General features: G+C 41.6%; 2 protein-coding genes across 2 annotated transcripts; both read right to left on the reverse strand.

Annotated features, from left to right (window-relative positions):
- Window positions 1-3,646: 3,646 nt before the first annotated feature.
- asb8 (ankyrin repeat and SOCS box containing 8) lies at window positions 3,647-8,704 on the reverse strand. The gene is made up of 4 exons (XM_073470629.1): window positions 8,353-8,704; window positions 6,536-6,712; window positions 6,337-6,441; window positions 3,647-5,943 (listed from the first exon to the last, which is right to left on the reverse strand). Exons 2-4 carry the CDS (start codon window positions 6,662-6,664, stop codon window positions 5,308-5,310), a joined length of 870 nt encoding a protein of 289 aa, XP_073326730.1. The 5' UTR covers window positions 6,665-6,712; window positions 8,353-8,704; the 3' UTR covers window positions 3,647-5,307.
- Window positions 8,705-10,307: 1,603 nt separating this feature from the next.
- larp4aa (La ribonucleoprotein 4Aa) lies at window positions 10,308-23,701 on the reverse strand. The gene is made up of 16 exons (XM_073470196.1): window positions 23,163-23,701; window positions 20,770-20,887; window positions 20,355-20,513; window positions 18,305-18,389; window positions 17,714-17,850; window positions 17,520-17,623; window positions 17,304-17,414; window positions 17,165-17,218; window positions 16,850-17,059; window positions 16,152-16,255; window positions 14,139-14,357; window positions 14,006-14,060; window positions 13,734-13,892; window positions 13,492-13,631; window positions 13,176-13,380; window positions 10,308-12,864 (listed from the first exon to the last, which is right to left on the reverse strand). Exons 1-16 carry the CDS (start codon window positions 23,277-23,279, stop codon window positions 12,472-12,474), a joined length of 2,370 nt encoding a protein of 789 aa, XP_073326297.1. The 5' UTR covers window positions 23,280-23,701; the 3' UTR covers window positions 10,308-12,471.
- Window positions 23,702-25,030: the final 1,329 nt, after the last annotated feature.

Raw genomic sequence — 25,030 nt, forward strand, 5'->3', positions numbered from 1 at the left:
GTTGTCTTTGTCTTTTAATATTTTTAATATGTATTTAACATATGTTTGAACCTACAGGTAAATATTAACCTACAGACTGGATAATAAAAAATAAAGCAGTTGTTTCCTCAAAAAATTACCACTTGTTCTTTCACTATCAAAATTTGAATAGGCTATAATGGGCTATATTCCTAATCAGGTCATGGAGTTGAATAGTTCAAATAATTTACTTTAACAGCATTTTACAGCCGGTTCTGCATCTAATTTGTTGTGTAATCACAGATGTAATGCAAAAACGTAAGCAGCCTGCCAAGAAACAGAACATAAAGGCACCCAAATAAACACATAAAAAGTAAAAAATTATATTAGAGTTGAGGTGAAACTAAAGTGACGTATATAGTGAAAGTAAAGTATAAAATATCAACTGCCATGTTATATCCATTAATTAAAGGTTGGTTATTGCACTAAAAGTTGGCAAATTGTTGATTTCTGCTGTTCATACAGATACCAAAGACAGCATTATCTTTATTAATTGGATGGGTGGGTGATATTTTAGACTGTTACCCCTCACATATGGCCTCCTAAAAAACAGTGATTTAGCTATTGTATATTGATGTTGACATTTTTCTTAAGAAGCTCATTAGAAGTTGTCATTTAAAATGTTAAGAAGTGTCTCTAATTGGACCCACAGGTAATCTGACATTATCAGTGCAACATCTTTTATCAAGTCATTGATTGTGCATCTGAAATATATTGTTTCCCTTATATGACTGGATATAACAAACCATTTAAGGTTTGTTTTGAGGCTTATCATCCTGTAAGTTTAGGTCTCCATCTCCATCTGTTTCTGTAATTCTATGATATCTATAATGTTGTCATCCTACATGTCCTCCTCTATTGCTTTTCCTGAAGTTGTTTCTATTTTTTTCCTTTAAAAGTTTTTTTTTTAGTTTCATACCTTTTAAGTTCTTATTTTCTTCTAAACTTGCTTCTTGAAATTGGGCTATATAAATAACTTTGATTTAACCCATTATTTCTGAGTCACAAACATGTAAATGGCGGCAGGTTGTAGTTACATTTCTCTCTTTTTCTATTTCAGCTGTGAAAATGTATTTCCTTTTCATAAAATCCCTGTTAGAATTACTGTTGAATGATGTGTCATAATTCCCACAATAAAAATAAAATTGTGCAAAACTATTGTATGAGCATATGAACAGTAAAAATAAGGGGGGTCTTTTCCCCTCTTGCTTTGGTTTCCTTCCTGATATTCTCACCCTATTCTCTCTGCTTGGAAGTGGACGTCCTGACTGTGGCAGAACAAGGCGCTGTGGCGTACAAGCCTGAAACAATAGGCCAGAATATTAGAAATGGGCTGCGATGGTTGAACTTGAGATGGCATGGAGTATTAAAGACGAGGAAGCTGATGTAATCCACTGCAACTGTTACGTAACATCACAATTTTCCTCTAATATACAAATCGCACTAAACATTTCATTTAGAGGCTGTTTTACGTGCCAGTGAAAGTGAATTCAGAGACAAGCCTAGAGAGCCCCCGAGTGGATAATTTGAGAACTGAACTGAATGTGTGAAATTTCACTTGTACTTCCTTCAAGAGACAAAAGTAAAAATACAGTCAGCCATAGGTGTCATTTATGCTGGGGACACCACTTTTGTGAATGGCTGATTTGTCCCTATTAATTTTTAAAGGTGCAATATGTTTGTTTTTTGTAGTTACAGTTTTGGGTACATAGTCCTATGTTATGGAAAGGTAGGACTTCTAGATGGGTTTCTCTGCTTTTGTTGTTTTTGTGCCAACACTCAAAATACAAGCCTGGTCTGCTCTAATGTTTACAAATACAAATGTAAACATATGGCTTTAAAGTACAAAATAAACTCATGATAGCTTTTGCAAACTGCTATTCCTTCTATCAAAAGCTCCGTCTGTTTATAAAAAGTTGCATAGTGATTTGTTAAAAATCGCACCAGGAAATGTTATCTAACAGATGAGAAAAAATTAATTATGATCTGCCATTATGCATTTTTCTTCACTTGCTGTTATTTTTATTATCTACTCTGTCCTCGTATGATTCCCCACATTACACTGCCTAAAACCGCATCTGTTGAAGACCATTTTGAAAACATTTTTTCATCTGACCCTTTTGTCCCGACCACTATGTTTTGCCAAAGTTCTCCCCTTGAAGTTGCCCGTTTTTACGAAATAAAAACTTTTTTGGGTGTGAAAACAGATCTAAAATTCCCTTTCCTTAGCTGGTATTTATTGTCCTTTTCTTATATTATTTATGTCAGAGTAACATTCCTGACAATACATTTATGATTTAGTTTCTCATATTTGAGCTCCTCAGGCCCTCTCATTGTAATGACTGTGATTCAATCTAATGACTGTAGGCAAACTGTAATTACACAGGCACTGAGTGATCACAGCTGTATTCAATGCTAATCACTAACGAGAAGATGCAATTTACAAAGTTCAATTGTAATCCAGCCTTTTCTTCGCTAAGCTAATGCTGTTGTATAGTTTAATGACATAGCAGATAGTGTTGTATATTATTCAAAGATCCCCTCCAGAATGTCTGAAAACCTGACCTGACTTTCTGCAAAAGACGTATATTTTCCACATTAAAACCCTCTAAGCCAAACTTTTTCTCTTGGAGGGTGAAAACTGAATCTTAACGGTAGGCCACGGACCAAAAAGCAAACACCTGTTGTCATGATGTGAAATGGTACTATACAGAAGCCCAGAGAGGCAGGTGAGGAACAAATACATTCTGGTGATCCATTTTCTAAGTCTGACCTAAACTGTATTCTCTCCTGTGATTATGACTTGAGAACCGGCCGAAAAAAAGTTTTGCCAGGATAATCTTTACAAGTTCCTTCATTTTTCTTTTCATTTGCTTCTCAGGGCTTCTGCACATATTGTCAGTCTGCCCGTCGTTCCCAGATTATGAAAGATTTAATTATTAGGGGACCTACATAGGCCTATTTAAAGAGCATTTTACTTAAAACAAAAAATAAAACAGCATAAACAGATGATCATAATTTTCTTTCATTGATTTTTTATTTTTTTTCTTGCTAGAAACATCTGGTGAGCCAAATCAAACATTGTGGCGGCCGCCGTGCTTTAAAGGCACCTTCTCCTTTGACAAACAGGTGTTCCTGTCATGTCACAGACAATTAAGTTTTAATAAAGAATTGACATCTAGATGTTCTTCACAGGTGTATGTAAACTTCATTTGTCAAAAGCGTTGAGCCTTGATAGCTGATTTGGTATTCAAAACATTTGCAGTATATTAAACGTTGCAGAGAAGCACAGGTGTAAATAATAAAATAAATGAGGGCTGAATTCCATTAAGCTACTTTGTTTTCAAGGCTCACTGTAGCTTACTGGGACACTTCCACAGAACAGAGCCATCATGAATGTTATTAGTAACACATGTGCTTTTCCTACTGTGACAAGTCAAAATGTCTGCTATGAAAAAGACCTATGCAAATAAACCCCTTACTCTGAATCGAGCCAGTAATTTGAATGTGACACAGTGGTTCAGTAGAGTTTCACAGCCTACTACGGCTTATTGCTTACACTTCATTATGAACTGCAAGATGTATTAAAGCTGTCCGTTTAAACTCAATGAATGACAGAGAAAAAAAATGAATGGAATATAAAGGCATTTACTTTCATTACGTTGACAAAGAAAAAGAAAAGCACTTTTGCAGGTGTACACAAGACATGATCTAAGGGGGTTAATTTTTATACAGCAGCAGAACAAGCAAACAAAATCAAGCACAGAAACGGTCCGATTTTAGACGGATGCCATAACAAATGTAAATACATTTTGCAAGCTCATTTAGTGAATCTTTCATGGACAAAAACTTAGTAATCATGCCACTTCATGGGTCTAATATTTCAACACTTAATTTAAAGTAATTTTTTAAACATACGCTGCAAAATTTGGGATGAGGGAGCACCCTTGGAAACTTTTTCAAGTTAAGACTGAAAACATCCATTGTAATAAAAAACACAATATTTTATTCCTCATTGGCAACTGCAACATTCATTAAAATAAAGCCCAAATAAATAATGACAGCAGGCATGTTGACTGAACATTTTCAGAGGAAGGTAAGTGTGTCTGCCAAATTATGTGGACCAGCTTCTACATAACAAATAAAACTGTTCCCATCTTTCTGGTCAGTGGTTTTTTTTTTTTAATTTCTTTTTTTGTTGTTACCTTAATATGTCATAACTGATTTCATTGTGAATTTGTAGGGCAGTCATCAATAGAGAGATGGCCACTCCAACTATCTTACGAACTACATAAAATTTGTTCCTGAGCACTACTTCAAGAACTGCATCTTCTGACAAACCTACTGGACAGCCTGCATCATTAAGCCCTCATTCACAAACCTATCTTACATTTAAATCCAATCTTACAGTGAGCTTGTTTCCTCGTTTTCTGCGACAAATCATAACATTTTTTAATTATATTTAAGAATTGTAAATTGTAAATTGTAAATTTTGCATTCAAAATAATAATAAGCCCAAGTTTAATTTAAAAGAAGCACTTGCCTCTTTGTGAACAGATGAAACAAGAAGCTTCACGTGGGTCAATTCCTATGATAAGCCCAACAACCCCCTGATGTCTATACTCGCACCAAGGGCTCTTCTCATTTCTCCATTTTGTGCTTCCTCATCTCCTCTCACCTCCGTCCTCCTGCCTGTGACCCGCAAATCGATCTCATCAGGACATATGAACAGGCATAACACACAGCTGGAATATACAAAACATGGTGGGAGTAGGACTCTAAAAATGTTCCTTTTGTATTCATAAGTTATTTAAGATGATCAAATGTGTGATTAAACTATCAGCCTTTGCATCTCATGAGTTAGGGACTGAGGAGAGGAGATGAGGAAACGTATCAAGGATGCGCAAACTGAGAAATGAGAAGAGAGGCAAGACTTTCGAACAAGCTCGGCCTGAGTTACCAAAACTGCATAATTTTTTAAATGTTCCTATGAAACAATATAAGCACATCATTGGTGGAGACTTCATCCAACAGCTGACACTTGTCAAATGTACCCTTCTGCACTGCTCATATAGATGTTGTGCAACCACTAGATAATAAAAAAAAAGACTGGTGTGTATATCTCTCCTGGTGCACAAATCGGTATTCAATTGCAAGAAGGTTTGATTGATGAGGGCCACTGTCAGACAATATCCTATAATTCAATGGAGACACTTCCTTGCCAATAAATGCTGCAATAAACTGTCTAATCACCAGTGAGGTCTGAGAGTCCCCAATGGCTTCATCACCTCAGTCCCTCAGCAGTAGATAGTCTTTGATAGTCTCTGGTAAAGGAAGCTCTTTTACAGCAGTAGGGAGGAACTGGACTCCGAGACTCTGTCGGACAGCACAGCGTGCCAGAGAGCGAAGCGTGGGAGCCTGAGCCACCATATTGGTCAGCCTCGCCAGCAGCTGTGGATCTTTACTCAGCTCTCTGGGAAGGGTGCCGTCAGCCCGTCGGATCTCAAAACGCCCTGCTGCCCGGCACAGCAGCTCCAGGCACTCCTCCTCCTGTTCAGTGCCCAGGCCCCGCGCCAACAGGGCCACCAGTCGGGATATAGGGGTCTGGCCCTTCAGGTTGGTCACATGGACCTGGGCTCCGTAGTCTAATAGCACTTTGACACTCTCCAGGTTGCCCTTCATTGCTGCCCAACTCAAAGGCGTGTCATTGTTGTAGTCCCGTGCGTTGGGACAGGCCCCGCTCTCCAGCAGGGCCCTCACACACTCTGGGTTGTCTTTGAAGGCGGCCCAGTGAAGCGGGGTGTCCTTGTTGCCATCCAGGGCGTTTGGCTGGGCCCCATACTCCAACAGCAGCTCCACGCAGCTCTCATCCTTCTCCGCTGCATAATGCAGTGCTGTGCGGTTATATCCATCCAAAGCATTCACCTGATGAGGAAATGTAATGTCATGAGCAATCTCATGCTAAAGAGTTAACAATACACTGACCACAGATTTGGGTGTCAAATGGTTACCTTTTACTACAAAAAACAATCGAATTGTCATCATCTCTAAATTTCAGTTTGTATGTCTTCCACTTTTGTCTTTTGGCAACCCCAAATTCATTTTTTCTTTTATTGAACACACTAAAAAACTCATCCTGCCAACACCTGCAGTGTTCCAAAAAGATCTTGACAAAAATAAAACTGATGGATTACCGGAAACAAGCTTCAGAGCCCTGCAGATTGACTTTCTTAAAATAGGGTGGCTGTCTGGAAGGTAGTTAATTAATGTAAAACCCTGCTATGGTAAATGGTTAAGTAGAAGTTGTCTATGACATACCTCCGCCCCCTTCTCCAGCAGCAGCTCCACACAGTCAGCATCAGCGACCATACAGGCACAGTGCAGGGGCTTAAGCGTGCCATGCATCCGGTTCACGTCAGCTCCCTTAGGCATACAGGAAATAATGATGTCAATATAACGGGATGACAGTACAACATAGTATTTATTTAAAGTTGGACTGGAAGATGAGCAGGCCTACCTTACGAATGAGATCCTCCACATTGTCATGTGGGAATGAGCGGATGGCTGCGATGGTGCGGATGAGCCGCTCGGACAAGGAGTATTTACTTTGAATGCTTTGCATGATGTACCACATAGTAGAGCTCATGTGTAACTGAGGACCATGGCACCCTGGTAGGGGTGACACAACGGCGCACTGAAACACATTTTTCAAGAAGTTGAGAGTTAAAAGATGCAACACACTATGATAAAGATTTCTGAGCCTTAAAGGAGCACTATGTAGTTCTGGCGAAGAAATTCAAATTCAGGATTTTAATATGTATAATATTAATGTGGTAATAATACAAACTCAGAAATATTATCTTTTCCATAACTGAATAAACAAGCTGTTCTCAGAGGAAAAGTAGGTCCCCAGTTTGAAGCTAGAAAGGTGGCAGGGTCCGCCATCTTTCTCTTCTGATTAAAATGTCTTCCCCAAAACTACATAGTACTATAATCAAACAAACAAATCACTCAGGTGTTTTTGGTTGTTTTAGATGATTGGACCTCTTGTTAGGTAGTGGCTACTGTCACTATTTTATTATAGCATACTGTCGGTTGCTTTAACATAGAAATGCACCAATTTCACCACCATTTTACCAGCATTGTAATTTAGACTTTTGAAGACTTTTTAAGGATGCACGGACACCCTGAAACTGCATAATGTGGTGCTGCAGAGTTAGTGACTTTCCCCATGAAGAAACCTGTAGCAAAGTGCGTTATTTCAGTGTGGCAAGAAATATGCACATACATACGCATGCACATAAATGTAGTGGAGAGGAAGTATAAAGTAGCAGAAAATGGTAATACTCAAGATAAACACCTCATAATTTTACTCAGGTTATTTAGTAAATTGTACTTAGGTTTATTCATCACTGGTTGCTCAAAATCTTGCAATAATAAGCAATATTGGTCGACACCTTGTAGAAACCTCTTAAAGTTCAAGTTAAATTACAGGAGCAGACATAATCAGGTTATATTGGGTATTTAGGGTCCAGCAATTTCTCCTTTTTTTGGGAAATTATTATTAATACATCCTATTTCTAAATCACATAATGTGAAATTGCCAAGAACCGTGATTTTGAAAGTAACTTACTTGTTGATCTTAGATAGAAAATTCATGTCATCATGCTTTTATAAACAAATGAATACAATTATCATGTAAGTAATAAAAAGATGTTCCCCCGTTCTTTGATCGAAATGATTTTTTTTATAATTAATGTTATAAAACCATGCATTCTGGACATAGTATGCGTGTCTTGCTGCAGATCTGACGGCCTTTATCTAACATTATTCAGCCGTATGCTATCAAACCTAATGGAAGTCGCTCGAGAGCTGCAGAGTATCAGCAGCGCAAGTATGCTAACAAAACATAAACAAATGACTGACACTGACAGCTAACGTTAGCTCACCTGGCAATAACATGCTCCACAACAAAAGAAAGCAAAATGCAGTCACTAGCAGTGATTCACGTTACACGCCGAGTGCCAACTTTTACAAATAACACATCAATATACAAAACACGAGCACGTTCGCTAGCAAGCGGACGCTCATGGGCTGGTTTAGAGAAAGAAAAAAAAAGATCCTCGGCTACATTTTCACCCGGCTGCTAGCTAGCTAGCTAGCCAAACTGGTGCTAGCTGACGAGCTAACGTTAGCATCAAGATGCGAGAAAGAATCGAGACTCGCAGACGAAAAAGAAACGAGTGACATTTAGTACAAATGCTTGCTAACGCACTCTGAAATCCTATCCGCGTCAACCCTCGATGAATTACCGGTGCTAACGGGAAAACGTACCGTTTGTGGTCCACGGTTTGAAGGTCTGACAGGTTACCGTATTGACTGTTTGCTGCTCGCTTTGACATAAACACAGCACGTCACCGCTCTCGGCCACGCCCTCCGCCTCGAGCCTCCGGTCCCTGTATTTAAACCCGGCTGAGCAAACAATCGCGTTATTCTGCGATAACTTCAAATAACTCGAGGTTTTCTCTCGAAGCTGTCTTCTTACGATGTCTGACCGGGGCGGCACGTCTTTTCCAAGCGTGCTTCCCGATATAGACACGTGTGGCACCGCAGGCATGCCATGAATGCCTTCAGCTCATGACCATGTTAAGGTACAGGCGGCCAGCAGAGACACGAACAAGTGTCTCCATGAGTCACTGAAGAGTCAGAGGACAGGCAGCCCCTGGTGGACAGCAGGGCCACAGACACACCAGGAACACTGATGGCTTCAGCCCTCACAAGTAGTTGTTGGAGCTGTTTGTTGGTTGGTAGTTTGTAGTTAGTTTAATTATTTCCTTGCTCAACGTGTTTAGTTTTGTCTAGTTAATATTTTGTTTTTGATTTGTTTGGGAATTTGGGTAACACTGTGGGCACCCAAGGTTTTATAGGTGGAAGGATAGGTAGGTGTAGGACCATGATGCACCAGCGTGGGCCCATGGTTTCTCACCGGAGCAGGAGAGGCATGCAGGATCCCTTTGTTTGCTTGTTTTTGGATAAGGAAACCATGAAAATCAAAGGAACTTGGAACGGACATTGAACCTCGTTGCCTGCGTACAACACAAGCCCATGGTGCAGCAGTGGCTCTTTGATTTGCATTTTTTTGACAAATGGCAGCTACAGTTATAGTTTGATATTTTGTCTGGGACTATAGACACAAATCCACATCCAGACCTTTATTAGCCATCTGCATTCTGATTTCGGCAATGAGCCACATGGTATTGATATTCAAGCTAATGAAATCAAACTATTAGTTGGTTAATCCATTTGTCTTATCTCGGTTGGCTCCTATTTTGATAATCGATTAAATTCAAGTAATTATCAGGCACTGCTACCAAACTTTTTCTGCCTTCAGCCTCTGATATGTCAGACTTTAATAAAACAAACATTGTATACTTTGGGACTGTTGGTTCAACAAAACCAACCAAAACGCAGTTTGATGTGAGCGTCATGGGCTGTAGGACATTGTAATAACGATTTTTCACAATTCTGACATTTTATAGATCAAACGAAAATGATTTACCAAGTGTAATTATTTGTGATGCCATGGCCCTCTTGCTCATGTAGATGTCCACAAAAGCCTTCTTCTGCCACCCAAAAGCATTGTTAATTTTTTTTTTTTTTGGCCATCAGAGAAATTTCCAAGAGCAAGAATGGCGCTCAGTAGAGTGCAGTCCCCTTTTTCTGCATCAAACCGTACTCACTCATAGATATCAGCAACCTAAATACAGCAGACTTTGTTCATTGAGGTCCATGTATTATTTCTCGAGAAATTAATGAAAAGGTGAGAAAATTTTAAAAAACTTCTGGATTCAAACCAAAAGTTAATGGGGTCTATTCTGGACTGACACCAATCCTCCATTCAAGTTTCGTGAAAATCCGTCCTGTAGTTTTTGTGTAATCCTGCTGACAAACCAACATATGGAGAAGGGGGGGGGGGGGGGGGGGGGGGGGTAACATAACCTGCTTGGCGGAGGTAATGAAACCATTATAATCCAGCCTGAGCTCTAAGCTTTCCTCAACAAAATGGCTCAAACTCCACCCTAAACCTGATACTGTGCCAGGACCTGTCGGGGGCGGAGACACCTTTGAGTTGTAAGGCGTGGATCTGTTTATCTACGGCCTTAAAATGCTCAAACAACAGACTTCCCTGCTGATTAGATATGTAGAAAATGCTGCAGCCCACTCATGTGTTGACGTGTGTCGAGTATGTACAAAACACAAAACAGCAGAAAGAAATGTGACACTTGAAAGCCAAATCAAAATAATTTATTTTTGGTGACATTTCATACAGTTCTAGGATTGTGTCTCAAACACTTGGTTGATCCATTACTATATTTCCTTTTTGCCACCCCAACCCAAATTAACAGAAAAAAACCAAACATATGGAGGGGGAGGGGCATATTCCTGTAGGTATTTGCAAGCCTGTCAACATCAACCATATGCTTCTAAAATGATTTCACATTACTCATGAGTAAGATTCTTTTAAAAACAAGTTAGTGCATTTATTTTAATTATACTAAACCACTAGCTGCTCATACTCATTAATGAAAAAGAAACAACAGCCCCAGTGATTGGTTACTCTTTTACTGCATTACTAAACCCAAAGTCAATGCATCAAGTATTTTTCGCTCAGCTGACATCTCGAACAGTATATAAATGTCATATGCGTGATTTTATTTTTGCCAATGCGATTTCACACAACTTTGGGGAAACCAGCCTACCAAGATTGGGAGAAAAGCGTTGTGCATCAGAATTAAAATAAATAAATTTTTAAAAAGCAATACATACAGTGAGTCAAACTTCAAATTCTAAGTCAACCTGTTTGTTTTTGTTTTTTTCAAAAATTAAAAAAAAGGAGAGAAAAGAAAAACAAAGAAAAAAAAAGAAAACAGCAAACTCACCCTAAATAGCACAAAACAGTCCGGTGGATACCTGCTGTCAAAAGCCTCCCTCTGTAAATTCAGTACTAGAACAATTACATTCTCCCACACACATTTCTAGTGAAGGGTTATTACAATATAGCATAGGCAACTACACCTCTACAGCTTCTTCAAAAATCCAGTTTCACTGGGCCAAAAAGTTTCCCCAAGACTACATTATTTAGCAGACCTCGTCAATAAAAATCAAAACTTTATCCTAGCACTCTATGATCGTAGGCAGCTGGCACATAGCACGTGAAAATGTTCCGATTTCATTTATACCCACGACTTGGCTGCCAAATATTATGTAGCTATCATCCTTAGCTAACAGCACTCTTCAGTCTATTTTTGACACTATGCCACTTTTAAGAACAATTCACAGATATAAGCTTAACCTGGATATCCTGTGATGATGTAGAAAAGCCAAACCTCACCTAAAACCATCAGGTGCACTGAACAGTCAAATCTTACCATTAACCTATTCTTTTTCTTCTCTTGGAAAACATCAACCTACTACCCAAACAAACATGTAAACAGAGAACCTGACTGATTATCAACATGACAATGTTCTGAATCCATCCAGAAACGGTTCAGATAGAGATTAAAACTTAACATGAAAAACTTTGGACCAGGCTAGCAGGTTCACCGTGGCTAACAGGCCAGTGAGCCCCCCCAAAGTGGACTTCGGCTTCAAACAAAACCACACATCTGACTGCGACGTACATCGACAGCTTCTGATATCCGACTGATACGATTTAAGTCAATTAGGAACCAGGATCAAAATACCACCATAGAACATATTTCATTAATATACATTAGAAGACCACACTGTCCAGTTTCAGGACAATGATTCTGAATCTCTGATGTAAAAATCAAAAAAAAAAAAATTCATCCATTTCATTACATCAGTGCAACAGCACACTGTAGCACTTCAATCATTTTGCTTAACAATCAATGCATACATAGACATCAGTCAACCCTTCAGTCATACTTGCAAACCTAAGCACACAAGAAAATAAAACAAAAAAACTGATGTCTCATTGCGTGTTAGTGATATCTTTGTATATGTACATGACATATATGCATGTTCTTTTCTTCTTAGTGCATATTGTTCTTGCAGACATCTATTCGTTAAAAATCAAACAAAAGGTAGAGGGCGGTTACGCGGCCCGTCGTCACACCTCCCCCTAGCAGAGCATAAATGAGATGTCCTCCAGATAAATCGCACTTAAAATTCTTTTAAGCATAACGCTGGAGGCAAAAACAAGATTTTTGATTCCTTTTCAAAATCATTCATCAAAGTTCTTCAGGTGTCATTCTGCCCATTAGTCCTGGATGTCCCGGTCGTATTGTCATTTTAAAAGCTTTTCTTTGGACAAGTTCCAGGGGGGAAGGCGGCTACCATAATGTTGTTGCTTTTATGTTATTCATTTTTATATAATTATATATATCCATGTATATATTCATACATCTTTTTTCTATTCATATCAAGTTTTTACTTTGGCGATACTGGTGGGATATTCTGCTCTTTGCCAGTGTGCCTGTAGCCTCCCTGTGGGGAGCTGCGTCGGGCTGGAGGCGGGCGCCGCTGGTCCCGAAACTTGAGGCCCCCGGCGCCTCTGGGGCCATTGCTGCGGTAGTAGCCTTGAGTGTCACGTTCACGTGGGGGCCGGCTCTCCTTGCATTCCCATCCCCCCTCTCTGTCGTGGCCTTTCTCTTGCTTGTCTCCAGGACCGCTGCTGGAGCCCGGCTCCTCAGCCTTGTTCACACGCAGCTCGCGTAACGGCTGGCCGGATGCGGTGCCCGAAGAAGCAGGGGCAGGGGCTGCAGGAGGGGGGTCCTTGGGTGGCCGTTGGCACACCTCGGCGTAGCTGAGCTTACGGGGCTCCTGAATCAAGGCAGGGAAAAAGCACAATTTAAATGACATTCAACAAAAACGTCCATTTATACATATATTTTTCCTCTTTTCAAACCCTCAGATCTCATAATCTTAACGCTCATCGGGGTAGGAGTGTACGTTTTGGACTTTTGGTGGGAAAGGGAAGAGAGATAAAGACAGAAATATTGAAAGAGAGAGACAGACAGAGAAGGAGTGAGAACCAAAGCCAGTCAGTCCACTACCTCACTTCCCTCTATGCGCAAAGTGTTTCATCATCAGGAAGACAACGATGTTCAAGTTTCAAAGAACCAGAGTCTCACCTGTGTCGGGGTGGGAATAGTGGCTGTAGCAGGGGCTGGCGTGCTGGGTGTTGCTGGCGTGGAGGCAGCAGAGGGCTGAGGCCTGGTGCTAGGCACGGGCTGTGTGGAGGAGGGGGTGTTCGCGGTAGTTTGAGCAGGTGTGCGAGGAGTCACTTTTGGAGCTGGAGGCTCTGCCCGTTCAACCCTCTTCTCCTGACGAGTGATACTGTCAGAACGAAGAGTTTCACACATTCAAGTTACCACTTTAAGTCTTTGCAGGTCTTTCAACCCTAACCAAATATTCTGAATTCAACTGTTACTTTTGAGACTGTCGTACCCAGGGGCTGAGGATCCAAGTGGTTGTGTAGCAGATTTCGCTGCTGCCAGGGCAGGACTCGAGACAGCCACAGTCTCCTCTGCAGCCGGGGCTTGGCCTGAAGCTGGACTCACAGTGGCTTCTTTATTGGCTTGTTCAGTCTATAAAAAACAAGGAGGCATGTACATTACATCTCAACAATACTCTCAGTGCAGTTTTATCCTGGAGATTTTCAAATTTTTAAAATCTTAACTACTTCTTACCTTGTCCCTGTACAAGCCGCGTACAACATCGGACATTCGGTTTTCTAGCACTGGCTCTCCCTGTGTGCTGACAACACAGCCAGGAAGAGGTGGGAAATTGGTAGCAGCCAAGTCAAACTTGGGTGGAGAAACCTTTACCTCTGCTAGCGGTACCGGCCTCTGAGAAAGGAAATCAAAAATGAAGCCGACAAGCAGAAATATCACAAGATGATTAATGGATTTAATGGTTTAAATACGACACAAAAGCTTAAAGGAAATATAAAGTTATTTACCGCAATCCGGTCGTCTTCTCGCCTCCTTCTTGTCCCTCTGTAGGTTGTGCCCCGTCTGAAATGCAAATAAATTATCACTTGAGTGTCACTGATCAAGTCACAGCCAGATTTTTACAGATGGATAAAACCTTACCTTCCACGTCCAGCCATGCCGCTGTCATCACTGGGGTCCGAAGAGGAGGAGAGGTGTGAGAACGCTGAGCTCAGATCGGAGGCCGTCTGGACTGGGTTAGTGGTGGCAGCAGGAGCAGGGGGCTGTGGGCTGCGCAGTCCAGTCAGACTCTCCAAGGGGACAGGAGTTATAGACGCCGAGGTCACCTCACTTGTCCTCACCTGGGGCTTCACGTGGTTTCTGTCGCAGCAGGGGAGAAGGTGAAAATAAGCAGGGTCAATATGAAGCTGAAAACACTCTTAAGACATACTGGTAACCAGTGTTTCCTGTAGAGCCTTTTGCTTGTAGGGATCATTTTTGAACTGACCATACTGGTGGTTATTACATCCATTTACATGTAGCAAATGATTTAGTAGAGACAAGAAACATTGTTGACATAATGAAACCCATCTTGGTGAACATTTATATTTTACCAATGTTATCATTTGGTGATACATTTTCCAGAAATCGGCAGTTATAGCTACAAAAATCAACTTTCACATGTTAAACCACCTGTATGGTCCTAAAAGTGGAGTTTGTGTATGGACATGAATGCTATTGCATGCTATTGCATAAAGAAAACTGCATTGTAATCACAGTGCTTACAGGAAATAAATTAGAACAGACATTAGTCTGTACAATGCTATTTGTTGGGAGGTCCATCAACTATTTTCAGATAATGGAGGCTGAAGCATCAAAGGAAACAATGGTGGCACCAGTTTGCTGCAGGAACAAGACAGCATGCTGTGTCCTAGGGGTAAATGTGAAGACATGCAGGACTACGTCTGTGCTTGTGATTGGTTGAAGCAGCTTTGATGTCAACATACTGTATGTTTGGCAATCTGCAACCAACCACAAACTCATTGAGAAGAGCTGACAACGCCCAGACAGGCTGCTAATCTTAAAGATTTGAGACAGATATTGTTTGTCTAGCAGCGTGATTCACATGGATCGATCTCATCATGAGTCTTTGACCCTCAGGTCTCATAATCTGAACGCTCATCGGGATGAGAGCGGAGCACCTGACTTTGGAAAGGAAGGATGGAGAGAGAGAGAAAAAGAGGAGGAGTAAGAGAGAACCAAAGCCAGTTACTCCACTCCCTGACTTCCCTCTATGCGCATCTTGCTCTCATCACTGGGTCTGACTTGGGAAGAGTCCACTGAGACATTTCTTTGTGAAGCTGCTTTTTCAGTGTACAAACCAATTTACGAAGGTGTCATCTCTTTGCTAAAGATTTTAAGCGCACAATTGAATCCTGACAGCTGGCTGACTCAACTCCAAAGTGTCAGCATTTCATTGTTACAGCATATAACAACACATGGGATAAGGTAATGCAATCACTGACGGAGAAAGCAGCAAAAACAAAAAACCATGAATAAATTAAATGGATGGTTAGTTGTGATGGAGAGAAATTGTTACATGTAATAATGTCAAAGCAAAAAGCATTTTTTGGAGCCACGGTGGCCATAACTGGAAGAAGCCAGTTGCTCAGAATCAGATAGCAGCTGCTGCCGCCATGTAGCAGACAAGCCTACATTTATCAAATGACATGACAAATCCAGGATGTCCATTTTCTGGCAACAAACATTTATCACACTGATGAGAAGGATTATGGCGGTACAAAATCTGACTGGCAGAATGCATGGGCCCTGTTATGGATTTAGTCATTTGGCTGCTGCGGTATGGTAAGAGATGAGGGTAGCGATGAAGCTTATTGTACAGTATAACAGTGGTACCTGAAGGCATTTATTACATTCTTTCTTGAATAGAGGGGGACACTATGGGGACAGTAAGAAGACAGGGAGTGAAAAACAATTCCCTGCTGAGGTCACATCATCTCAACAGCAGATGATCTGATGTTCACAGTTAAGCATCACCAAAACAAAAGTATTTAAACATTGCAAATTCATTATGTGTATGCAAATACCACATTTAGATTTAAGCCAAAAGTTAACTCAAATTAACAAATGGCATCTAGAAAAAGAAGACCTTACCGGTTTCTGTTGAAAGGGCGAGTGATATTAAGAGAACTGGAGCCAGTTTTGTAGTGTCCTGCAGAGCCAAAGCCATTCACAAAGCTGCTGTTGGGAAACGGTGCCTGCACAGAGGGAGAAAATAAAGAGACACTATTTACAAATCTTTTCACACAAAACGGGTTGTTTATTCAGCAGCTACCACAAGGGCCTGAATATAAATGTACTGAATTATTTGCGGTGTGTGTTTACTCCAACAGTTGAGAAAACTGAATATTGTGACTTTTGATTTTGTTATGCAAAATATTGTACGTTTATGCCAACTGACAACTCAGATAGCTAGAAGAGAAAGACAGATTTGATGAGTGCATGTCTTTTCAGAAGTCACAACAAACAAGGTTGCGGTGAGTAACAAACAAACTCACAATATACATTGAATCGTGTGTGTGTATTAAGTTTGTTTAGCAATAAAACATTTTTTTTTTTTAAATGTAAGCATATTCCTAACCTGAAAATTTAATGGTTAACATTTAGCATTTTCCAAACTGTCCAGACTTTGTACCAACCCTGTAACAAGCAATTTTTTGATGCTGGTGCACAACTTCTGGCTTTAAAAGCTTTGTTATATACACCACATTTGACGCATTTAATACCAATGACACATGGTAACAAAATCCACAACAACTGGAAATGTGCAGTGTAGGTGTATCATGTCTCACCAGAGGAGTTTCAAAATACGGTGTGGGCGAAGGCGTCCAGGTGGGAGGTACGATGCCATAGACCGGGTACTGCTGCTGAGGGTAGACGTGCTGCATGTAGAGTGGAGAGCTGTACTGGGACTGGCTCTGGGACTGCTGAGCGTACAGGCTGCTGTCCATGCTACGGTAGCCATTCTTCGCAAAGAATGTGTTGATGGCCTTTATCCTGGCCTGTTAGCATGACGAATCAGGAAAAAGAGCAGTGAGCGAAATGACTCAAAACAATTTCACAGACGGGCCTTTCCAAAATGACAGCAGAGTATAAAGTCAACTCACCATGATGGGTTTTCCCTGAAATGTTTTTACTTCCTCTCTCAAGTACTTGTATGCCTGAGGGAGCAGAAGAAAGAGTCGTAAGGCAATTCATGATGCAGCATTTGAACACATCGAGACAAGCCTGATGTGACGTCATTACCTGCTGAGCGTCTGTGTCGGATTGGAATGTGATGTACCAGTTGTTGTTGTGCGCAAACTCGACACTTATCACCTTTGGACAGTTGTCATTTTTGAACAGTGACTCCACTTCCTGTAAAATGAACACAAAGAATCGTCTCACTTTTCAGGCAACCACCACCTACAACCTCATTTTCCAGAGACATGCAGCCTTCAGAGCTAAACATATTGGCTTTACCTCAACAGGTGTGGTTTCAGGGACCTCCCTCAGGATGATAATGCACCGCTTGTGATTCGGACGCACTTTTTCCCCTTTCTCGTCCACTTGTACCATAGGCGAGGCTGAGGAAAATTTTAAGTATTTGAATCAAGACCACGTCACAAATGTATGCAGATCTTTTTAACGCACAACATCTTAAACTTTCAGCTTACATCTCAACACGTCCAGGATGAGCTCCATGTCCGTGGTGAGGACCTTGATGCCCTCCATGCTGGCTATAGTCCAAATAGGGACAAACTGGTCGCTGTCCATCTGGGACATCAGGTACAAATCCTTCGAGAGGTTTTCTCTGAATCACAGAACAACAAATCCATGTAGATTAGCACCCTCTCGAATTGGGAAAACATCAAAAATTTGACATAAGCGACCACAAATAACGCTTTGAGACAGCATGACTGGCATGGATCGACCTTCTCATGAGTCTTTGACCCTCAGATCTCATAATCTGAACGCTCATCGGGACGAGAGCGAAGCACCTGACTTTGGAAGAGAAGGATAGAGAGAGGCGAGAAGATGAAGAGGAGAAAGAGAGAACCAAAGCCAGTTACTCCACTCCCTGGTCTCCCTCTATGCGCATCATGTTCTCATCATCGGGTCTGACCTGGGAGGAGTCCACTGAGATATTTCTATGTGAAGCCTGAACAAATTAGCAGGTCGTCATCTCTTTGCTGAAGATTTAAAGCATGTGGATTAAAACTTGACAGCTGGCTGACGTAAAGGTGGCTCGGGTGCTCGGCTCTTACCGTGAGAAATAAAACTCCAGCTCTTTCTTCAGGGACTCTCGTAGATTCTCGGAGGAGACCGGCTGCTCTTCAGTTTTGGACTCCACTGAGAATCAAAAACAAAATGTCAGCGACAAGAAAAGTGACAACATGCTTTTATATCAAGTGAGTGTGAACCAGTACAATCAGTGGCCATTTAATCTTTAAAAACCTTTTGAACTTTAATGCAATCTAATACAACCGTTGTGCCATAAAGTCTACTTTAATCACAATGTTGAGTCTCTGTTGACACCGTCAGAGGTGTTCGTTCAATCATGGTTTATCTGATAAGGTTGTCCTGAAATAAGGATTTTCAGTCAGCACTTGTTGTTGCCTGTTGTGATTTTTCAGTTAATGCCTTTTCTTATCTGCAGATATTTATCGGCTTTATAAACACTCAACATTATTACCGATCTTGTTTATTTAATACAACCTACCTACGAATATGAATAATATATATTTTACTCCCCTGCCCAGTTTGTGTCAGTTCAGTGCCACACCGAAGCTTACACAAGTCTGACGTGTCACCTTCAAGACCCACGTTTTAACCTTTGTTAATCATCTGTTATGTGAAAACAGACTTCCACACACACTCAAGGTCACACTGGACAAGCAGTAGAGGAGGTTGTACCAGGTAGTTTGGAGCGACTTCACTGAGAGCAGCAGTGCAGGCAACACACACGAGTCAAGCTGCCCTGGACTCTGAAGTTTACAGCCTGTCATGCCATTACTCCTACACTGCACTGTGTACAATGACACAGCAAAATAAAAAATGTTTCATGGTCACGACCGTGTGCTTTCATGAACATGTGCCATATGTTTAACTGAAAGTCTTATTTGTGTGAAAACTTCTTGAGCGGAGGATGCAAGATGAACTTTAGTGTAAACTAACATTAAGTTGTATTGTATCCGTCTTTGACCCTCAGATCTCATAATCTGAACGCTCATCGGGACGAGAGCGAAGCGCCTGACTTTGGAAGAGAAGGATGGAGAGAAGAGAAGATGTAGAGGAGAAAGAGAGAACCAAAGCCAGTTACTCCACTCCCTGGTCTCCCTCTATGCGCATCTTGATGTCATCACTGGGCCAGACTTTTCAGTGTATGAACAAGTTTGCAAAGTTCAACCCTCTGCTTAAGATTTAAAGCGTACGGATTAAAGTTTGACAGCAGGCTGGTCAAGCCGTTGCTCCTACACTGCTCTTTGTACAATGACGCAGTTTAAAAAAAAAAAAAAGGGCAGGGATTAGACGGTCAAAATGCGGGCGACTCTGGGTTTCCTCAACTGATGCTGCCAATCACTGACTTACATGGGGCAGCTTAAATCATTGACATCACAGTTAGTGGTGGTGTTGTAGTGGACCATGTTACATATCAGGTGTCTTCTTAAATGGAAAGACATTTGCAACACCTCTCAATATAATAACGCGTAGTTAAACACCACTTTGTAATTCACGACCGCAATAATAAACAGAATTGAATTTACAAAAACTGAACATTATGAACTTTAAGGTAACCTCTATGGCAGGGCTGTGGTATTAGACTGCAGGTGAATATAATAAAAGTGGCCTCGGGGTTAAAGTTTCCACAGTATGTTTACCAAACAACTACAACATTATTATTAGGATTACTTGGCAGTGACAACAAGCCATCTTAACCACATTATGTTTTACTCGCTCTGAGCATGACAAGAATGTAGGCGGCTTCATTACTTTAAAACCAGCCGTGCTATGCAAAGTATTATTAAATAATGAGTAGTACTGAGCATGTGAAAACAGTTATGTAATATTACTTGTGGCTTTACAGTGGCTGTAGTCGGTGGCTCCAAAGTCTAACAAAATAACCTTTATGATGACATCATCAGCGGACAATAAAGTCAAGTAGAGCCATGCGGCCTGGAGAGCCAGGTGACAACATGTTTTCATTCCTTTCGAAGAATCCACTCTTATCCAAACTTTATCATTTAGATAATAACGAGGAATAAATCCGAAGCTGCAGTCTGTGGAGACGACTGCATGTGATGTGACGCGACTGACCTGAGGTCCCTGTTGTGGACTCAGCGGGGGAAAATCCCAACTCTGGAGGGTCCATTCCATTTACTGCTATCTCAGCTGTTGCTGTGGAGCTGCTGTCATCCAGGGCCGTGAATCCCACAGTGTACTGCTTGCACCCAGCAGACAAAGGCTCAGAATAACCTGCAGACAAGGTGAAGAGTCCCATTCAGAACCAGCAGCAGATCGTTTTTAGGGCTGCGTCACCATCATCTATTCTGAATGTCTGTGTGTCCCGGTGTGCGGCTTAAGTTTAGATGTATACAAACGTCAAGGAAAGGGGTAAAAAACAACTTGAGATGAGTACTTAAGGAAATATTTTGTTTTGAGTATTGAGTCAATAGATATACCTGTAAATGACCAGTTTTTATATTATAACAAATCAGTTGGTGCATCTTACCCTCGCTGATGTCTGAGGGGGGCCAATGAGGGCTGTTGGTAACGGCCTCGCTGGAGGCAACAGGCATCTCCTGCCACACCTTGGCATTTGGGTTCAAGCCGGCGCCCTTAGAGGTGACCTTCAAAAGCAGAAACAGCAGGATCAGGAGAGTTCAATGTGTAACATTCAAATGAATGACGTGTATTTCAGCACAAAAACAAAAGTGTCAATTAACCAAAGTAGACTTCTGCAATTTGATGTTCAATTATGTTCAGAGATTTTAAAAGGCAACTGATGTGCTTTAGCTGCACTTGAGACCGACACTACGTCCAGCATCATGCATTTAATATTCTCGCTGATTCACCTCAGACTTGCAGTCTCATCTCTGCTTGGCATCACACTCGTCCAACAGACTGTCAGAATTTAAGATGTTGAACTCTGAACTATGCCAAACCATTATCGCTCATTTATCTAACAATGTCAACACACTGAGTTACTTTTGATATCCAAAAATTAAACCCTGAGCAGCAGCACCGAGCACATCTTCAAACCATTAAGTAAACCTAATCGTTGTGAGGTGTCAGAAACAATGACCTTAGGAAATCTATGACCATCAAGGTGGAAATCTTTGGGGAACATAACTTTAGGTACTTATGACAAAGGACTTGGAAAATACAAAAGCTAAACAAGAAAAACACTCAAGAAACTAAAGACATAATCCTTTAAAAACATCGGCAAACTAAACCTGTAAAGCGGCATGAATCTCCTCCAGTGTTTCTCAGAAATTGGGATAAAACTTTTGTAACCTTTTGTTGTTCGGGTAAACACATCTGTACTGTGTCTGACAAAAGCATCAACGTACATACAAAACAGCTTACAGTTTTAACAGGGAGTGAAACTATGATCTCAAACAGTGTCCCACAGAGGGCTGCGGGCACACGGGTTACAGCCGACCATCCGACCATCACTACACCTGCTGATTCAATGTCACACTGGGGGCACTGACTGAAATCACCTGGTGCATTTTTAACAGGGCTGGAACACCTGCACACCATTCAGCCTCCATGGCATCTAATCAGAAACCGGAGAAGTAAAATTCAGTGTGCCACACAGCGCCCCGTGATCCCCTGTCGACAAAAGAGGCTTGTACCCTGTTAACCTCAAGGAGGAGAGCGATTACAAAAGCTTTGCATAACCAAAGTGTCCGTGTAGTGACAACTCTCGATGAAACACACTTATTTACGTTTTAGATGCACATGGTTATTCAGAGATTGGACGCGACTCTCCATATTAAAAAGGGCTCTGAACTGGCAGCAGAACTCCTGACCCGGCAAAGATCTGCGGCCAAGAATAGATCACATACTGTACATATTAAAAGGCATACAGACACGGATGTGAACTTGATGTGAACCAACTGTAGGAGAGGACTGGATGACAGCTGTACACTCACTTTGAAAAACACCAATAACTGTCAGATTTACCAGCCTCTCTTCCTGACATTGCCACTTGCCACATGCTAATAGATCCCCTCCACCCCCCTGTTTGCAAGAAGCACTCGGCCTGACAAGTACAGCTGCCGGTGGGACGCTTCTCTCCACCAGCCACACAGGAATGGATGCGCCAGACGTGTAGGCCTCGGTGTCATTAAAAAAAAAAGAAAAGGAAAAAGCCTGGACATTTATGTGCCGTGCAACTTAACACATGGTTACAATGCATGCTTCTGTGTTACAGGCCGTAGCAAGCCAAGTAATGTCAGCTGACTGCGCTGCGCAGCACAGGCCAGGTATTTGCAACGCATGTCACTGCGCTAGCTCAGCTAGCTAGCAGCGCGATTAGCTAACAGATAACGTTACTGAAGAAACGTTTATCCTCCAGCCGATAATCGAAGCATCGATCACCTAGAAATTAAAAAAAACTCAATCAGCACTTCTCCAGTTCAAACTACACTACCGTCTGTCTAAAGCTTTGTCATAAGTTAACTTAAAGGCTAGTGATTACTCAGCAAACTACTTAATGAGCTTGCTTGTTACGGTCGCTAAGCTAGCGTTAGCTAGCTTTCTGGAGGGGGCTGCAGTGGAGATCTGGCTAACGACAAGTGTGTAAAATTACCTGCCTGTGCTGGCTGCAAGTTAGTAGTCGGGCAAACGCTGCCATATGTGCGGTGTCTGAGACGGTTTTCGCTTAATAAATCAATATAATCTTGCGATTAAACACCACCAGTGAGTGATTACGCAAATAGTCACAAAGTCAAGCCAAGCTTAAACTTAGTAGCTTATTACATGTCTTGTTTGGGTTAATTTTAGCTGCTGCCTAATGAATATCGCCCATCACGCAGAGGGGGGCGTACTGTGCTAACAGGTCTCCAGTGAGCAGCACTCGCAGCTAGCTCGCTAGCTAAAGAAGGCCTCACTCACCATGCCGCCTGACCCTCCCTCGCTCCCCAGCAGAGCCTCGTCCTTCCCACCGGTCTTCGGTCCGGGATCAGCCTCCTCCTGCAGCAGCGGCGGCTCTCCGCTCTGGTCTGAACTCATCAGCCGCTCCTGACTCACTTCCACCCCGTCGCGTTCTCCCGGCCCCCGCCTGCCACCACCTCCTCTTTGCGAAAAAGCGGCTGGTTTCAGCAGTCAGTCTGGTTCTCTCCTGTTTGACTGGATTGGCGAGCGGCACACTGAAACTAGCTTACTAGCTAGCTAGCCGGCTAGCAGGTGTGCTACAGACCGATGCTAACGACCTAGCGTGCTATGAATCAACGAAGCTGGCTAACGCCAGCTAGCTCAATGAATCAAACTTGCACGCTAAGATACTAATGGTATAAGCGATGCCAAACCATGACTCTTCTTAGACCACAGTCTCCGCGGGCGTTTCATCGATTATTACAGCACACACCGGGTTCGTGAGGCGCATTCCTAACCGGGCGACCGGAGCGGACACTGGGGACACGCACCCTTCCTCAGCGCAGGCACACAGTCCGCCGACGTCCCGGCTGCCACCGCGAGTTCTCGGTGACCTCTGCAGAAACCATTTCCTCTTCCTTTTCCGGATCCACGCTGTAGTTTTATACAGTATGTGTTGGTGTATTGAAGTCCTTATTACAGTATTTAAACGTACGAGGAGTACAAATATACAAACCTCTTGTGTGTTATTGTTGTTAAAATGAGAAAAGGGCAATTTCATCGACTTTTATATGAAGTCGCTCCATTATGTTCATGTTTTGTTTCACACACACAGTTGTTTTATTTCATGATTAATCATTTAGCCTTTAAAATAAAAGAAAACATTCTCATCACAATTTCCCAGAGCCATAAGTGAGGTCTATAAAAACTCAAAAACTCAAACACTCTTCATTTATCATCATAAAGAACAAAGAAAAGCAGCTGATCATCACATGTAAAAAGCTTATTTATTTATTTATGATTTATGGATTACCAAAATAGTTGGCAATTAATGTTCTTTCAGTCTACTTAACAATTAATCTACAAATTGTTGCAGCTTTAATCAAAATATGCATCTCCAACCTTGGACCTTTTCACCTTTCAAAGCGGCTGTGATCATGTAGATACTCCTGATCTTGCATTACGGTGTGTAATGTATTCAGAGTATTACATGTTTGTTTGTGCGCCCTGTAGTAACAATAAAAAAATGTTTTCTCCCCTTATATGCAAATGTAAATGTAACCCTGTACTCCCTTTTATAGGGCTGCAGTGGGTATCTTTAGCAGTGACTACCTGCAGGTTTAATGAACGGTCTAAGACCTCTTGTGTGGCATCAAAAGACAAAAGGAGAGCTGTGATGTAATCACTTTTTCCAACTTGAGATGCAATCAGGAACATGTGATAAGCCACTGAAAACACTTGAATTAACCCAAAGAGGTTGTTCAGAGATAGGTCACACAGTATAACACTGACAAATAGCTGCATTTTATTGGATTATCAGTGGAGTAGATAAACATGGCTCCGCTGCTCATGATCCTGACTGAGAGTCTACATGGAAATATGATACATCTCATGTAATTTAGTGACAGTTGTTGTTTTGTTCTGCACAGGCGACATCTATTGCATGTCTGTCCGTCCTGGGAGAGGGATCCCTCCTCTGTGGCTCATCCTGAGGTTTCCTCCATCTTTTTTTCCCCACCTGTTAAAAGGGTTTGTTTTCAATATCGCAAGTTTTTCCTCACTTGAATCGAGGGTCTGATGACAGAGGATGTCGCTCACTGTACAGATTGTAAAACCCACTGAGGCAATGTGATTGTGATTTTGGGCTACATAAATAAAATTGATTTGAT

Source organism: Pagrus major, chromosome 7 (assembly GCF_040436345.1).
Source record: "Pagrus major chromosome 7, Pma_NU_1.0".
Taxonomy (NCBI): Eukaryota; Metazoa; Chordata; class Actinopteri; order Spariformes; family Sparidae; genus Pagrus; species Pagrus major.

What these genes read in the sequence shown, in the direction of transcription:
- asb8 (XM_073470629.1), bottom strand. Translation starts at nt 6,664, where the DNA reads ATGAGCTCTACTATGTGGTACATCATGCAAAGCATTCAAAGTAAATAC. An exon ending in TGGAGGATCTCATTCGTAAG is followed by an intron (nt 6,442 to 6,535) that starts GTAGGCCTGCTC and finishes TGTATGCCTAAG; the next exon opens with GGAGCTGACGTGAACCGGAT. An exon ending in TGCTGGAGAAGGGGGCGGAG is followed by an intron (nt 5,944 to 6,336) that starts GTATGTCATAGA and finishes TTTCCTCATCAG; the next exon opens with GTGAATGCTTTGGATGGATA.
- larp4aa (XM_073470196.1), bottom strand. Translation starts at nt 23,279, where the DNA reads ATGAGTTCAGACCAGAGCGGAGAGCCGCCGCTGCTGCAGGAGGAGGCT. An exon ending in TTCAGGGAAAACCCATCATG is followed by an intron (nt 17,060 to 17,164) that starts GTGAGTTGACTT and finishes TCATGCTAACAG; the next exon opens with GCCAGGATAAAGGCCATCAA. An exon ending in CTTGGATCCTCAGCCCCTGG is followed by an intron (nt 13,381 to 13,491) that starts GTACGACAGTCT and finishes TCGTTCTGACAG; the next exon opens with TATCACTCGTCAGGAGAAGA.